Below are 16834 nucleotides of genomic sequence, written 5' to 3' on the forward strand. Positions count from 1 at the left end.
ATCATCTTTTAAACCATGTTCACTTCACTTTTAAATAGAGAAGGGGAAACAAGAGGTGGTCGGACGGGGCACTTGTCAGCTTTTTGTTGATGTACCATTACCACCAACCTCTAAATGAGAACTAAGGCCCACATTACACAACAATGGCTACATCTCTTTCCCTGTGCAAACAAGAGTTTGCACAGAAAACTAAATTATGAGGTGTGTGAGTGTGCGCCCTTTTCAGGCTGTCTCACTCTAGTGCATCCTACAGCCTTAGGGCAGACATAGGGTGTCCGTTCATAAAGTTTCATCTAGCGCCTGGGGAAATCCATAGACCGCTCAACGGGGAAGTGCTTCTGAAAGGCTGGCAGGGCTGGTACAGATAAGGACACATAGAGGTTTCCATATGGAGCGGATGATGTAGATGACAAACTTGCAGGGATGGGACGGAGTCAGTGAAAATCTAAAGGATGGCGACAGGCTGGTCTCAATAGCGCTCAGAAGTGACAAGATTTCACAATAGCCTTGTGCCCCTAAAGGGCTGGGCCACAGTCAGTCACGCGTAGATCTCTTACAATCTGATGAGAGCATGGGTTCACGTAAAGCCCATTAGTGTATTTACATATTATAAAGACATTACCACCCAGCGCAACAAGTATTTTGTTTCTCGTATCACTCCGCGGGAGGGGAATCACTTCTTGGCGTTCAGAGCACCAGACGTGTATTGAGTTCGCAGCAGGACTGACATTTTTTTGTTTAAGGGGCCAGCGCCCAAATGCCCTGGCAGGGTGGGGTTATACTGCTGACAGGGCGGGGGTATTCTGGCGTAGTGAGTGGAACAGAGACACTCCCTTTGCATGTGGCGCTGTGAGCAAGACTTCCATGTCTACAAACCCGGAAGAAGCTGGTTGCGCAGATTCTTTGCCTAAACGGAGGTGAGGATGCATTTTAAAGACCAATACAAGAGCGCTGTGGAAATTGCAGACATTATCGTTAGCATAAGCTGAAGCCATTTTAGTTGTGGCACCCATTTTGTTAGCCATGTGATTCTCCCGTCTTCACTGTTGCCTGCCTTTCTATTCTGCTTGAGTCATCAACTGTAGTTAAATCCTTCAGTACTGAGCCACAGTACTGTGTAAGCTCAGAAAGGCCTGTAGTTGCTAGAATGCACCTGTTTTAGAATGCAACTGTCAAGCTATTTCAACTGATGTAAGCAGTTCTGTCTCCCCTCCCACTTTGCTGACCAAGTGATATCTGTCTGACCATGTTAGTTGATAGCTATTCTTGTGTATGCTTCTGCCTTCTATTTGAGTCTCCATGCTTACTGTGTAACAAACAGGGTATATAAGACCCTTGGTTTCTGTATTCCATGTACTACCTCATACAGTGCCCAAGGGTGTTGAATTGATGTAGTCCCACTCATGAGTGATTAATAAACTTGTTATTTGATATTCCAGCTTAAGTGCCAATCTCTATTTTGTTGGTTTAAAGACCAGTGGACAAATAAGGGTGAACCCCTGCACCGGTGGGCCCCTAAAAAGGCTCAGTTCCACAGCGCTATGCATCCAATGTCATCAGTGCCATAAGAGACATTTTAAGGCATGGGTCAAGTCAGCAACAGCCCCCGCCCCATCGAAGCACCCCCCCCCCCCCATCTCAAGCACTCTCCCTCCCTCTCTCTGCCCCTCACTGTTTTTAGGTCGAGCATAGATTTGCAGTGCATGCACTGCTCACTCTTGGACCCCTTTTACTCTGCTCCCCAAGGCCGCTGTCATTGAAATCCGTGCACCAGGCTCAGTGGGCACCTCTGCCACCTTGGTGTAGAAGCACCGCGGCCCCATGTAACTCGAGATTTGCTCCTCTTTTGCTCCACATAGACACATACCCAAAAGGGAGGGGGGTAACACTGTTGCTTGAAGCTTTGACTCTCGCAGCAGTGCTAAGCTTCCTCCCCCACGGCGATGGCCGCCCCTCGGGGCCAATGCATCGTTGTTCACACACTCTCCAAAGCCATCATAGCACAAAGATTGTACTGCCCCCTGGTAGATGACACCCACCCTCCATGCATGTTGCCCTTTATGCCTAGTACTTCCACAATAAAAGCACTACATCTACCAAACTTGTTCAACATCGCTACCCCCAAGGGCCGTCACACTACGATATTCACTTCCACTATCTAGTAACCTCAGCACCTCTAACTCTGCTCCCCCCCACCACCCCATTCTGCCATCTCACCTGAAAGTTTTGTTGCAAGTGTTGTTGGGCATCACAGACAGAGTTTAAGTTTAATTGTACACTCCATCTGTCAGCTACCTGAGTATCATCAGTGCTCCGTGGTGGTGGTATCTCGTCAAAATAGGAAGAGTTAATCTCTGCGCACCACATTTGGAAATGTAGAAGCCATCAGAATTTCCTACTTATTGACATTAAAATAACCATTTACAATACAAAAGGTCTCACATTTGCAAGAATTTAAGCTATTGGCACTATAAATGACAATTTCTTTTATTTATGTGTTTAAGTGCATGTTTATACACTGCTTGCAGGTTTTCAAAACTCATAAATAGAAGACATTGTCATTTACCAAGCCAATAGCTTAAACTCTTGCAAATGCAAGACCTATTGCCTTGCAAATGCTTGTTAGGAAAAGCAAAAAATAATTATCAAATGGTATCCTGCTGTATGCCAAATCGAATATTACTCGTACATTTGCTTTTCATCTTTTGTTGCCTTTATCCAATGAAATTATAGCTGTAAAAATACTAAACATGTATGGTAATACCATAATGTAGAAAGTTTGCATCGAGGAATAACAATTGTTAGAATGTTGTCTTAAATTCAGCCCTGCATGGAATGGAGTCATCAGGGGTGAGACTGTGCATTGCATGAGGTTCTCTTGTGTTAGGGGAAGCAGTTGTCTAGCCAATGTTAGAGCATTAAGCAATTATAATTTGAAACATGTTTATGAACTGCTTTATAATACATAGGAGGCATGTCTGAAAATAATGTGCATAATGTTTTTTTCCACAGAATGCAAGCTGCCAATGGGCCTGATGACTGGCGTAATATCAAATAGCCAAATCACGGCATCTAATTATGTTGGTGAGTTCGGGTCCTTTACTTTCTACTGTTACGTCATTGCCAATATTGGTGTTGCGACATATAGTGTAATCACTAGGTGTGACCTGTACAGTGGCTCTTTCTACCCACATAGGGCCAGTATTGCAATTTTCCTTTCAAATAAGCAAAGTGTACAATCGTGGCCCCTGTGCCCCTCATTTTGGGTGCTCTCTGCAGGGATTTTGATGTAGACCTGTATCTCAAGCAATGCGGCCTTGAGTGTCTATCTTGTGGTAAAGTTGGGTGTGGAAGGCAGCGGGCGCACTATTCAATTTTGGGGAATAACATGCAGATTTTGGTCCTTAATGCACCAGAATTCACATAGTATGGTAAATACCTCACCCTTCGTTAAATTTTGATAGGCCACGCCTGTCGAAATTTAACAGGAGAAAGTGCAAAATATAAATACAATACACTTTTTCCTGTTAAATCGACAGGCGTGACCTATCAAAATGTAAAGAAGGGTGAGGTATTAAACGCACCTAATGACAACTCGGTGCAAAACATACAACTAACTACAGAATTACAGCCCCTGCGTGTGAGAAATTGGGTTGGTGGTTGGATGATCTCTTCTCAAGCAACAGCCACACGTGAATCACAAAAAGGCATTACATTAATCTGTGCTTAAGTAGCTTGGCACAAAAAGCAGCCACGCTTAACTTGGAGGTGATGTGTTAAGTATTTATGCAACACACAAACAGTAAAGTGAAAACACCACACAAGAAAAATCCAAAACCAATTTAGAGACATAGAGTAAAAATGTATTCAATTATTTGAGACCAAAACAACAAAAATCCGATCAACAGAACTATAGATATGCAATTTTTAAGGTTCAGTTAAAAGTAGCGCCAAACGACACAAAGCGCCAACTGAGAATATCTGGTCCTGCTGACCGGGACAAAGTCACAAGTTCAGGCCCACCACGAGGGAGTGGGCACCTGGTCACAGGACCAAGCTTGGCTCTTTGAGGATTGTACCTTATGTCCTTGGTGTGCAGTCAGCGAGTCATTGCTTTGCGAGTCATCATGTTGCCCAATGAAGCTGTGCAACAAGGTTTTGCATTGCTCTGTATCGGTTCCGATGAGCTATGGGTCGATGCTTTTTGGGGCTCTGTGTCACTCTGCATTGGTTCAGATGAAGCTGGCAGTAATGTGGCAAGGCTTTGCTCTGTTTGAAGTCGATTTTGATGAGGCTGGCAGTTGTGCTGTGGAGCTTTGCAAGGTTTTGCGGCGCTTCTCTCCAAATTTGGTGGAACATTCAGTTAGACCAGAGGGAACTCTCTCTGATGCCAGACAAGGACCCAGGACCTAAGGAGGCACCAACTAGGGAACAGGAACTCTCTTCAGCAGAGGCCAGCAGGCTCAAGCAGGTCCAGTGCAGCAGGTCTGCTGGGCTGCCTCTGGTACTTGTGGTGTCCCTGTAGGTCAGACAGGAGGTCTGTCAGCTGACCTTTGGAAAAACATCAACTTGGGATGAAAGGCACAGTCTTCCTTCTCAGCAAGCAAGGCTACTGAGGTGTCTGAGGTGTCTGGAATTTCCTTCCTCCCTGCCCTGGTCCCAGATTCTCTGGGGTCATTATAGACCAGTGTGGAATCCTTTGTGAGTATGCTGCAGTAGTTCTTTGAGTGCAAGTGTGGTAAATGACAGCTCTTCCCCCTCATCTTGCCAGAGATGTCAAATCCTGGCAAATCCCATACCGTCTATTGTAATGCTTTCTGGGAGGAATACACAAAGGCCAACTACACAATGTCATTTGACCCCGGAACAGGCTGCAGGTACCAAATGGCTAAGAAAGAAAACGCCAGCTTTCTTAAAGTGGCATTTTCAGAATTGTGACTTCAAATCCTACTTTACCATCAAAGAGGGGTTTAAATTACAATTTCTTAGATACCAAACATGATTTTGTAGCTACTTCCAATAAAAAGTTATCACTTATTAAATGTAAAAAGGTAACCCAGTGTTATCCTATGAAAGAGGTAGGCCTTGCAATAGTGAAACATTTATTTGAGAGTTTTTCTCTAACAGGACATGTAAAACTTAATAAGTACATGGCCAACGTTTTAAATTGAATGCACCATACTCTATGGTCTATTAGGGCCTACCCTAGGGGTGACTTATATATATTGAAAAGGAAGGTTTAGGCCTGGCAAAAGGTTTACTTTACCAGGCTGAAATAGAAGTTTAAAACTGCACACATAGGCTGAAATGGCAGGTCTGGGACTTGTTTTAAAGGGCTAGTTAAGTGGGTGGGTCAATCAGTGTTGCAGGCCTACTAGTAGCATTTAACCTACAGGCCCTGGGTGTTCCTCTGAATGTTCAAACAGAGTACTGCAAATGAATGGTGGATCCTGCACTGTAAACTGATGCCTAGAAATATAACAGGGGTGGATTATTAGAGGGTGTAACTGACGGTAGGGGCAAGGAAACAGAGTAGGTAGAATAACAAGGTAGACATGCACAGTGATCAGAGAGATTACATAGACCCCTTCAGCATTGGAGGCCTACTCAAACATCCAGTAATGGTCAATTGGGGGCATAGAGGAATATACATTTAATTCTGTAATATGTTTTTGTGGTTGTAACTTTGTCACTTCCCCCATCTGTGACAATGTCAAGACCTGGTTGAATTTGATATTGTAAAGTGCTAAGATTATTTTAATGCAACGTATAATAGAAAATGCAATAAAAATATGTTATAAATAATTTAAAAAAACTACAGGCCCTGGGTACCAGTAGTACTACTTTACTAGGGATTCGCAAGTGAATTAAATGTGCCAGTTGGGTGTAAGCCAATTTCACCATGTTTAAAGATGATAGCAAAAGCACTTAAGAACTAGTGAGGATTGGGAAGGTGTGCAGAGTCTTAAGGCCAAAGAATTCAGCAAATCAGAAGGAGTGAATGCAAAAGGTTTTGGGGAAGACCACCCTAAGGCTGACAGGTCTAACACTACGCAATCAGGAGTTTGTGCAGGTGAACAGAGAACTCCAACCCATTCAAAATCAGGGCCTTAGAACTTTTTTTTTAATAAGTTTACCTTTCAGTGTACCATCTACTTGGGCAAGGGACAGAGAAGCCGAGGTGAGTATCTTTATCCTCGGTTGACTTGGGAAGCTCCTTTGCAAATGTCCTCCATCTATGGTGAAACACAGTGTGGCTGATTTTTAGTTCAGGCGTTAGACAAAACCTGTTTATTTTAGGGGAAAAAAAAATATATATATATATATATCTTAGAGAGAGAGAGATATATATTTCAGGTTACAGAGACAGAAAAAAACAAAGGTTACTGAGACGTTACAGTTAGGCTATTTCACTTGTACAAAACCTGTGAAATTCGGCTGTTATAGTTAGCTGATGACATCTAAAATCACAGCCAGTTGCTGGCATTGGCCAAGATGAGCATGAGCAGGGAGTGCAGGCAGTACTCCGGGGTCATCCTGACGTGCTCACAGCAGCCCGCACCTGCTACTCGGCGCCTTCTGCAGAGCTTTGCCAGCCCCGGTTGCCCTCTGAGGTCGCTGCCTTCCTCTTCACCCTTGACTCTCCTTCCGGATGTTCCCGTCCTTTAAATCCATGGCCACGGGCGTACGACACTGCTGTTTGCCTTAACACTCCAATTGCTTGTAGCCGCCCCTGGTTGTGCTCACTATTTTTATTCAACTTTCAGCAGCACCCCAGTGACAACCCTTTGCGTCAGAAAAATTTAGAATCCTATATGGCCTTTGATTTTAAATTGAAGTAAGCATTCCTTAGTGGGAAACTGGAGTATCAACTTTCAAAATATCGAAATTTCGGATTTGCCTCTTGAAAAAAACGAACAACTTGGCCAATTTGTGCATTTTTATAGCACCTTTTTTTAATTAAATGACTTAAAAGCATTAGACTTCGAAGGCGCACTCATGTATAATGTAAGTTACCTGTGGGGAATTCTCACTAAAAAAGATACAGGAGAAATTAGCTTTGTTAAGCAACAAATTTGGTGTATTATTCCCCTTTTTGAGTGATCACTTTTAAGATTTGCCATGATTTTGCCAGCAGTGAGACTCATCACACCAGAAATGCCCACAATCTGGCAGTAGTTTTAATTTTTGACTGTATTTGTTGCTCCACTGCCAATTCCTGCTGAAAATTAAAAAAGAGAAATGCTTTTTTTGCCTCTGGTGGCCTCTGTGGGACCCTGTTAGCAGACCTAGTGTGTTTCTTCCCTGCCCCCTTTTCTTGGTTTTTTATCTTTTTCTTGTCACTCGGTTCAACTGCATATAACAGATTTCACTTCTGGCAGATCCTCTCCATCTTTCATCGTCCCACAGTTGATTAAATGAGAACCATATAATTGGAATAATACTAACACATTCTAACTGAAGTGATAAAGAACTACATGCCTTTCCATTAACGTATGTGGGTTCTATAGTCTTGTTATGATGTTCTGATGCTGAAAGTTGAAAGATGACATAAGGCACAACTAGTCGAACAATTGTCTAATTGTCAAAAAACAGGCAGCCCTCAAGTATTGTGTTGGGGAAAGATACAAATCCAATCCTCTTCTTATGAAGGAATGGAAACATGCCTTTTTGCCTAGAATATCATGATCCGAACAGTTTCAGCCATTGGGACTATTTCAACCTATGGCAACCTTTGCTGTACCTCCGAAAAGGAAGCCAAATGGAGGCTGCAATGATAGTTTCTGCAGGGAGCATGATACTTAGTATGTCTGTTTGCACTGTAAACCACTGCGTCCTCTGAAGTTGACGGAACTGATCAGGTCCCTGTGTATGGTTTTTAAGATACATGTTTACATTGGGGTGACCTGTTTATAATAGACAGGTCAAGGCACTGTTTGTTGTGCCAGGGTTATTTACCTCTAAACTGTATTTGCATCCCCCATAAACCCAAAAGTATAGCCTTGGATTCTGCTTAATGACCCACAAATGTGACCTGTTTGAATCAAAGGCACACACTTTTATTCCCCTATTTGATGTTGATTTTAATGAATACCATCAAAGTTAGTAAACAAGTCCAATTGATTGCTAATAAGGCGCAGTAAGAAAAAAAGCATCCTATTTTTGTTAGATTGCTTTTAAGGGATTAACTGGTGGGGTTGTGACCTGGCCTTGCTTGGCATCAGTTGATGAGATAATTCTAGGAAAAATCTCTTATATGGATGTGTCACCAGGCAAGGGGGTAACGGGAAAGGGACAGAGGTCCGTGATGATAAGGTTAGGTGACCACACAAAAATTCATTAACCCTGGTCCTACTTTCTCCAGCAGATGTGCCAAGACTATGAGTTAGCCCATCTGCTAGAGAGAGGGGAGCAATTAAAGTGTTTCACTACAGGTGGAGCCTGGACTGCCTCTGGAAGAAGTCAATAAATGCCCCTTCCCCTTCATGGGACCTTCATTTCTTATGGTGGAGGTTACATGGGGAGGCTCTGAAGGGACTCTTTGCCCATGTGCACGAATAAGCAGTAATGAGGAAATGCCCCTTCACATTATATGGACACAAAATGTGCGACAATGCACTTCATGTTACAACCTCAACATCCCTTTTTAGGTCACGCCTATGCAGCGCGCATGCGCTGCATAGGAGGAGACCTTTAGGAATCGATTACGTTTTTGGCCCAAAAACGTGCATGGGTTGCATTGCTTTCAATGGCAACGCATGCACGTATGGCGATTCCCTTGCAGGAGCGAGCTTTGAAACCATCTGTTTGTAATTAACTTTCAAACAGATGGTCCCCTGCTCACTCCCGCAAGGGAAACGCTTTGTGGGTCTGTTTTTTTTTTTTTTGCTTGTCTGTTTATGTTTATTTGTTTAGAAAACCAATGTGAGCATTAGTTTGTCTGCAGAAGTACCACGTACAGTGTTATTTTGTCTGCTTTGTGTAGTTCATCCTGTTGGTATTAACATTGAGGAAAGTGTTCGCAAGGCGCCATCGAGCAATACTGAAAGTGTTTTCAATGCAAGGGTCCATCTCCGGGACACCAAATGCCGGTGTGAAATTGGATTTGGTCGCTTTCCTCTATCTCACCCGCAAAAATTCAAAGACGGAACAGATTACTTTTACCAACTTTTCCTCTGCTCCGAACTGCCCAGTACGTCAATGCACCGGTGTCCAGAACGCCCACCGCCGCCTAGGCAGCAGCGAAAATCGCGCCTGCCAGTTCATATTCCCGGGAGCTGTAGCCACAACCCCGGGAGCCGCCTCCGCCACGCCCCCAGTTACAGGGGCCGCACCCCCACTCCCGGGAACCGCACCCCCATCTTGCGAAGAAGATACGGCTCTCTGAAGCCAAGGGCACCAAACCCAAGCGCGTGAACGGCGAGGAGGGCGTACCAGCAAAACCCGGCGTCGCAGCATTGATTCTGCCTGTGCCTCCACGTGGCTTCCTGAACAATCAGCGACCTCCGAGTGGCAGTCATAGCCCTGGGAGGCCTAAGGAGAAGCGCGAGAAGGAGAAGCGGAGGCACTGCATGCGCGGAACCAGATCAGAACCACAGGATAGGGCACCGGGTGGCAAGGAGCGTTGCTTCCTGCTGGCCTAACCACCCGCTGCCTCTCCCGCCCTACTGCTGTCACCGTCCCGGTGTAAGTATTGTGACTTCTCCCTGGTGCTCCCCAACATGGTTTTAGGCCGTGTGTGTGGAGGCCATTCTCTGTGTTTGTAGGGCGACGATAAGCTGAAAGTGTTTTTGGAAGTTGACTTCACCATGTGTGCATGCACAGTGCCATCCATGTATGTGGGTAGGACTGACGGCCAGTGTGCGTGTTCACGATTTTAGAGTTTGTTTTTGTTCATACTGTGCTATTTGCAAGGAGCCAGGGCCCCCACGGGTGTGTGGAGTAGTAGGATCGTTTCTGTCGATTCATATATTTGGAGTATATATATATCAAAAGAACTAGTTTCCTTGCATTTTAACTGAAAGCTTCACTGATATCGTTGTACTTTTTTATTATTGGTTATCGGACTGACATACCATCATTGATCTAGTATCTTACCTTTTATCCGTTGGCAGATTATCTGTTTAGTAGCAAGTAGCCCAAAACATGTAGTTTAAGGTTAAATGATTGATCAGCTAAACCACGATCCTAAAGGCAAGTCTGCTTAAAGCCCCAAGAGACCAAGGAATTGGTAACCCGAAAACAAAATTCCCACACTTCCCCCTAACTCTTGTAAATCTGAAAAAAATATTCTCCATCCCATTTGTTTTCTACACAACACTACAGCAAACATTCTTAATGTACAAGAGGCAATATCCACCAGCAGACCATTAAGATGCGGAGTACCACAAGGCTCCTCATTAAGCCCGGCGCTCTTCAACATTTATATGAGGCCACTGGCTGAGGTCGTCCGTCAGTTTGGAGTTAAGATCATTTCCTACGCTGACGACACTCAGCTGGTGGTCTCGTTGGCGCAGGAAGCTAACCTGCCTAAGACAGGAGGGCTCAGAAAATGTCTAGAGGAAGTAAAGAGCTGGATGGCCTCCTCATCGCTCAAAATGAACGGGGACAAAACAGAGCTCATGCTCCTGGGCCCGGCCGACCCTAGATCTTTTAATGCTCTCTGGCCACCCTGCCTAGGCACTCCCCCGCCTCCCAAGGACAACATCAAGAGCCTTGGGGTATGGCTGGATAGATCCCTCTCTTTTGGCACCCAGGCCACCAAGCTCTCAGCTACCTGTTTTGGCCTCCTTAGGATGCTGAGGAAGATCCTCCATCTTTTACCCATGGAAGCCAAACAGGTAGCCATCCAGGGCCTGATTCAGTCCCGCCTGGACGTCAACAACGCCCTTTACCTCGCTGCCCCAGAATATACACTACGCAGACTTCAAACTGTGCAGAATTGTGCAGCCCGCACACTACTTCAGCTCCCTCGCCGACAATCTGTCAGAGCCGGTCTGATCAAATTACACTGGTTACCAGTCCGCCAAAGAATACACTTCAAAGCAATGTGTATTGCGCACCAGGCCTTCTGGAAAACAGGCCCCCTCATCACCCGTAACCTAGTCTCCCACTACCAACCTACTAGGAATCTTCGATCAAACCTGGCATTTATGGCCACAACACCCAGAATAAAGAAGGCCAGAACCGGCGGTAGGACCTTCTCCCACAATGCCTCCAGGACCTGGAACACCCTGCCCCTCCAGCTGAGATCCAATTCCAACCTTTCCTCATTCCGGAAACAACTTAAAACTTTCCTTTTCAACTCCCCTCAGTAACTGCTCCACCCACCCCCCTGATGCCATCTCTCCCCTCTGTTGGGTTCTCAGCGCTTGGACGCTCCTGGGCAGCAATCGTGCTTTATATATCCACATACAATACAATACAATACAATACAATTGAGAACTGAAAAAGTAAGCATTGGCAAAGCCAGTAGGTCTCTCCTTTGCGATATCTACTGGTGGAGTCAGTTCTTTTTAGCCATGTTGTACAACAGGCCAACTGTGCTGTGTAGCCGTGCTGAAAGTGTAAAAAAAAAGTGATACAGTCGATGCTGGCTGCATCATAGAGCTTTTTTTGTTTTGCTTACAACCATGCTGCACAGCAGTTGGGCTGCTGTACAACATGGCTAAAAATCACCGTAAGGCCAAATTATACATAGCTGTGCAGCATGGGTGAAAGTTAAACAATTTAAAAAAACAGACAATCGACCTCTCATAGACGAGACTTTTTGACTTTGCCAATGCTTGTACTGCTGTGGGGACATTATCTTCAGTACTGGATGCAAGGTCTCATCCTAGATGTGACCTCTGGAACCAGACACACTCTCCGGGAGACTCACAGATACTCTCAGTATGGTACACACTAGTGAAAAACCTGTTTCTCTTTGGCTCAACATTCCACCCTTAGAGGGGTGCAATGAATAGTCAGGAGGTGGTGGGGGCAGATGCGAATGAGTCTACACTTCATGCTAACAGATTCGTGTATAGCGCCGCATCGCCATCAATATTGCATCTCACCCAAACTTTTGTTAAAGGGTGTCCAAGTTGTGCCAAGGAGGACTGGTTCCCTTGATACAGTTTTAGGATAACCAGTAGCTCCATAATGATTCCTGAAAATCTTGCATGTGCCCAGCTCTCAGCCGAACCTATGCTAGATATGCATGAAGAGAATGCTGTAATACCTGCTCATCACTTGCCCTTGTAGCATGGTGCCATAACAACAATAAACAAGTGCAGATATTCTGCTATAAGATTATTGTAGCATTTGTAAATTTGTTTCCTCTGTGAGCCAGACTGTGACCGTTCGTGTGCGTATGTTGTATGCTAGTGAGTTTATGCATGTCTTTGACTATAGGTGTCTCACTCTTATGTGTTTATCTGTTTGTTACGTGCCCGAGAGCCAAGAAACGGCTGACGAATTCTGGAAATAAAGACTGATCTGCTTGACAGACTGTAAAAGAGGGTACTTTTGAGGGTTTATGTGTGTGGGGGCATCAACCCACATGTATATCTCAAGCTGGACAGTATGATTGAGGCTGTGGCTTATCCTTTGAATTCATGTTCATTGTCCTACTAATATTCTGCAGTGATCAAACTCTTTAAAAAAGGCTGTGGTAGGTCTGTTCTAATAGGTGCAGAGAACTAGTAAACAAGCAATGGCATAGCCAAAAGGTCTCTCCTTTTGGACCTTATAAGTGTTTAGCCATGCAACAGTTGATGTTGTTGCACCACGGATATTGTGCTGCATAACTAAATACTTATAAGGTCCCAAAAGCAAGACCTATTAGCTATGCCAATGCTTGTTATAATATAGAAGTGCACAGGTCATGCAAAAAAGCGGACAAAAACACTTGCTGCTCTCAGGCGCTCTTGAATAATCCAGCCCATTGTGCCAAAAAGCACTTTGAACAAATTATCACAGATAGCCAACATGGCGGACGCAGCCTAATTGGGATCCGCGCATCCATGCCGTAAGCCTTCCGTATTCCGCCTAAATCCTACTCGGAGGAGAACATCTGTGGAGATTACGACAACGAAAGTGATTGGAGTGCTGTTTCCCAGCGATCGGCTGTGTTGCAGAGTTGTGGGCGGGCACTCAGGGCCTTGAAGACCAAGAGGGTGTAACGCAGACCCGGTACTATTGCGGGCACTTTCTATCCGGAGCCCTGGCCTTTCAGCCGCGGTGCTGTAGAGAGGCACGGGGCCTGGTCGGTGTCCTGGAGGTGAGTAGCGTTGTCTGGAGCAGGGGAGCCTGGCTGTGAGTGCTGACCTGCGGCCGACATCCTGTGGCTGTGACTGGCCAGCGGGAGGAGGGGGCCCACCCCCTGGTTCTGCTGTGGAAATGAGCCTTTTTAGGGGCTCACTGGTGCAGGGGTTCACCCTTAATCTGTCCACTGGTCCTTAAACCAATATATAAAATTGACACTGAAGCTGAAATATCAAATAACAAGTTTATTAATCACTCATGAGTGGGACTACATCAATACAACACCCTCGGGCACTGTATGAGGTAGTACATGGAATACAGAAACCAAGGGCCTTTTATACCCTATTTACTGCTGAGTAAGCATGGAGACTCAAAGAGGAGGTACAGGCATATACAGGAATAGTTATTGACTAACATGGGCAGACAGAAATCACTTGGTCAGCAAAGTGGGAGGGGTAACAGAACTGCATATGTCAGTTGAAACAACCTGACAGTTACATTCTAAAACAGGTACATTCTAGCAATTACAGGCCTTTCTGTGTTTACACAGTGCTCTAGCTCCGTACTGAAGGAGTTAACTACAATTGATGACTCAAGCAGAATGGAAAGTCAAGCAACAGTGAAAACGGCAGATGCATATGGCTAACACATGGCTAATGCAAATGGATGCCACAAACAAATTGACTTCAGCTTATGCTAACAGTAATTCCTGCGATTTCCACACAGCCGGCTGCTCTGTGAGAGCTTAGGCAGAGGTTACCTGCTACGCCTGCACCGTGGCAGTGATCCGGCAAACCCCCTGACTCCGATAGAGTCCCAGGTGAGGGGTCCTGCATCTATTCAAGGCCGGGGGCGTCACATTGGTCTCAATGCAGCCCACGCATAGGCCCCATTTACGGAGAGGCCCAGCGCCTCTGCCCAGGTCCAGATCTTTCTCCTCACTTGCACATCCTACTACTGAGAGGGGAGCCCGCTGGAGGTCTCAGTGGGGCTTCACAGCGGAGAAAGGCAGAGGCCTGAGGTGACAGCAAATGTCTTCACCAGCCTGCACCCCGCTGATTGTAATTGAGGGCACAAGAGCATTCGCAAGCACCGGAGGAGTAAGGAGAGGTGGCCGGACTCCTTGATTGACTGCATGGGCTGGAGTGCCCCATCATTTCTCGTTATCATGACGGGGGTGTGCCTGGCTCCAGAACCTTAGTTGTGACATTGGGACCTGACATCTGGCACTTTGAAGGGAGCGCTGTGAGCGGGTGGTCCAGCGAGTCTGGTTCCCTTACGGGGCCTACTTGGTGTGCGGTCGTGGGCTGAACTAGGCTTGGTGCGACTTGTGGTCCGGGACACGCCTGATTCCGAGAAGGCCTGCCGCAGTGCATCCCCAGTATAAGCCTGATGCAATTTCTTCTGGATTTCCCGAACCTGTTGTGCTCCCTTCCACCAGCGTGAGCACTAGCTCGACATCAGAGTTCTTGGGGGCCCTGCGCCAACCTCCACTCGCCTACAGCCACGGGCAAGGACAAACCTGGAGGGGCAAGCATCAAGCAGAGCACCCTTGATCATTATGCCACCACTACAGGGGGCACTACTGGGGGTGACTCACGAGGTGCAGTTCCGGATAATACAGTGCTCCTGGCGGCGATCAATAACGCCAGAGACAAACTTGACGTCAAGATCAGCGCGGTGGGGTCTGAAGTTTTGTTCTTGCACCAGGACCTTAGAAAGGCGGTGGACCGGATCACAGAAGCAGAGGCGCGAGTGTCAACCATTGAAGAAACGGTGACTACTTTGCAGAAAAGGGTCAATAAGCTTACAGTGGTGTCACAAGAACTGGCCTCCAGGGTGGAATATGCAGAAGGACGTGCTAGGTGCAACAACTTGCGCCTTGTTGGTTTCCCAGAGGGATGTGAGGGTACCTCCATGACCCGCTTTGTTACCCTGTGGCTCATGAATCTCATGCTGAAAGACATGCTTTCTTCCAGTTTCGTGGTGGAGAGGACCCCCTGGGCACTGACAAAGAAACCACCCCCTGGGGAAAGTCCGAGACCGGTGATTGCTAAATTGCTGAATTATGCAGATCGAGATGCCGTCTTGCAGTTCGCTAGATCACACAAAGATAAACTCCTCTTCGATTCAAGGCCCATAATGGTATTATCCGACTACACACGCCTGGTGCAACAGCAACGCCAGTCCTTTGTGGTGGCAAAGCATAGGTTACGAGGCCTTAAGATGCATTACATTCTTCTATACCTAGCCCGGATGCGAGTCATATTCAATTCCAAGTCATATTTCTTTGACACACCGGAGGCTGTTTTCACCTGAATGGATGAACAAACTCACCTCAAATCGCATAGGCCACCGCCGCTGGAATCAAACTTATCCCGGGGCTTGCAGTGGAACAGATCCAGAAGGACCAAATCAAAGAGACGACACAGATCCCATTCAGATAGGTGCTCCTCCAGTCCAGTATGCACATCCTGAACTTGCCAGACTGACATTATTTGGCAGATCCCATGGGTTAATGGGATATGTTATGTAGTGACTATCATGTTCCGCACTGACCACTATGCTAGTGTGGACGCCAAGTCGTGGAGCTGCCTGGCCCTAGACATTTTCACTGCCCTCTCTTAATGATTTGTGGGCGGGTTGGGTACTTTTAGCGGAGGGGCCCTGGACCCTCCTGTTGGTGGCTGTGCGCGCCCTACACTGCGACCGATGCTCCTTGTTCATGGCAGTATCGGGTGGGGGCAGGGGATACAGGGGGAACTAGTTCTTTTTTTAGGGGGCTAGTTTCATTGTTTTCATACGTGCAGACTCTTTATCTTGATTGCGACGCATTAATTACAGTGATCTCACAGATATAGGAAGATGGCACAGACGGGCTCATCCCCTCTTGGGGACCTTACTGTGGTTTACTGGAATGTTAGGGTTCTACTCAATAAAATTAAATGGGGCACAGTCCTACGCCAGGCCAAGAGATACGAGGCCGACATTTTACTTTTGCAAGAGACCCACCTTCTTGGCACCAAAACCGCTTGCCTGGCCAGATTTGGGTGCCACACTATATATCATGCAGGGTTCACAGGGGGTCACGGGGGACTGCCATTCTTATACACTGAAGAGTCCCTTTCGTGAACACAAAACACTGGGCGGATCCAGGGGGCCGATACATCATATTAACGGGCACGCTATATGGAGAACATATCACAATTGGTAGTATTTATGCCCCCACTGGGGAATACCTTTGTCGACAAGATCTCCAGGCTATGGGGGGAACTCCCGGAGGGCCTGTCCCTCCTGGGTGGACGGCACCATGGCTCCTTTAGACAGACAGCGTAACTCAGACCGCCACCCTCTAGTAGGTCTCTCCAGACTGAACCTCCTTACCTCTACATTAGGCTGGGCAGACATCTGGCGTGAATATCATCCTGCCGAATTAAGTTACATCTTTATGTCAGAGGTGTATAACTCGCAGTCCCGACTAGACTACTTTTTACACCTTGTGCATACTTTCATAGGTTTTCACATGCATCCCACCTCTCAAGAAGGCTTTCAGATCATTCCCCAGTCACTCTCAAACTTTATACTT

The 16834-nt window shown here is 46.2% G+C and overlaps 1 protein-coding gene across 1 annotated transcript in view; it reads left to right on the forward strand.

Moving 5' to 3' along the window:
• Nucleotides 1-16834, forward strand: part of F5 (coagulation factor V) — a 711267-nt gene that overhangs the window by 557402 nt on the left and 137031 nt on the right. Inside the window, exon 19 of the mRNA XM_078658317.1 lies at nt 3013-3084. Coding sequence (XP_078514443.1) covers nt 3013-3084 — 72 coding nt within the window. The remainder of the gene's footprint in view (nt 1-3012; nt 3085-16834) is intronic.

This window comes from Lissotriton helveticus, chromosome 8 (genome assembly GCF_964261635.1).
Source record: "Lissotriton helveticus chromosome 8, aLisHel1.1, whole genome shotgun sequence".
Taxonomy (NCBI): domain Eukaryota; kingdom Metazoa; phylum Chordata; class Amphibia; order Caudata; family Salamandridae; genus Lissotriton; species Lissotriton helveticus.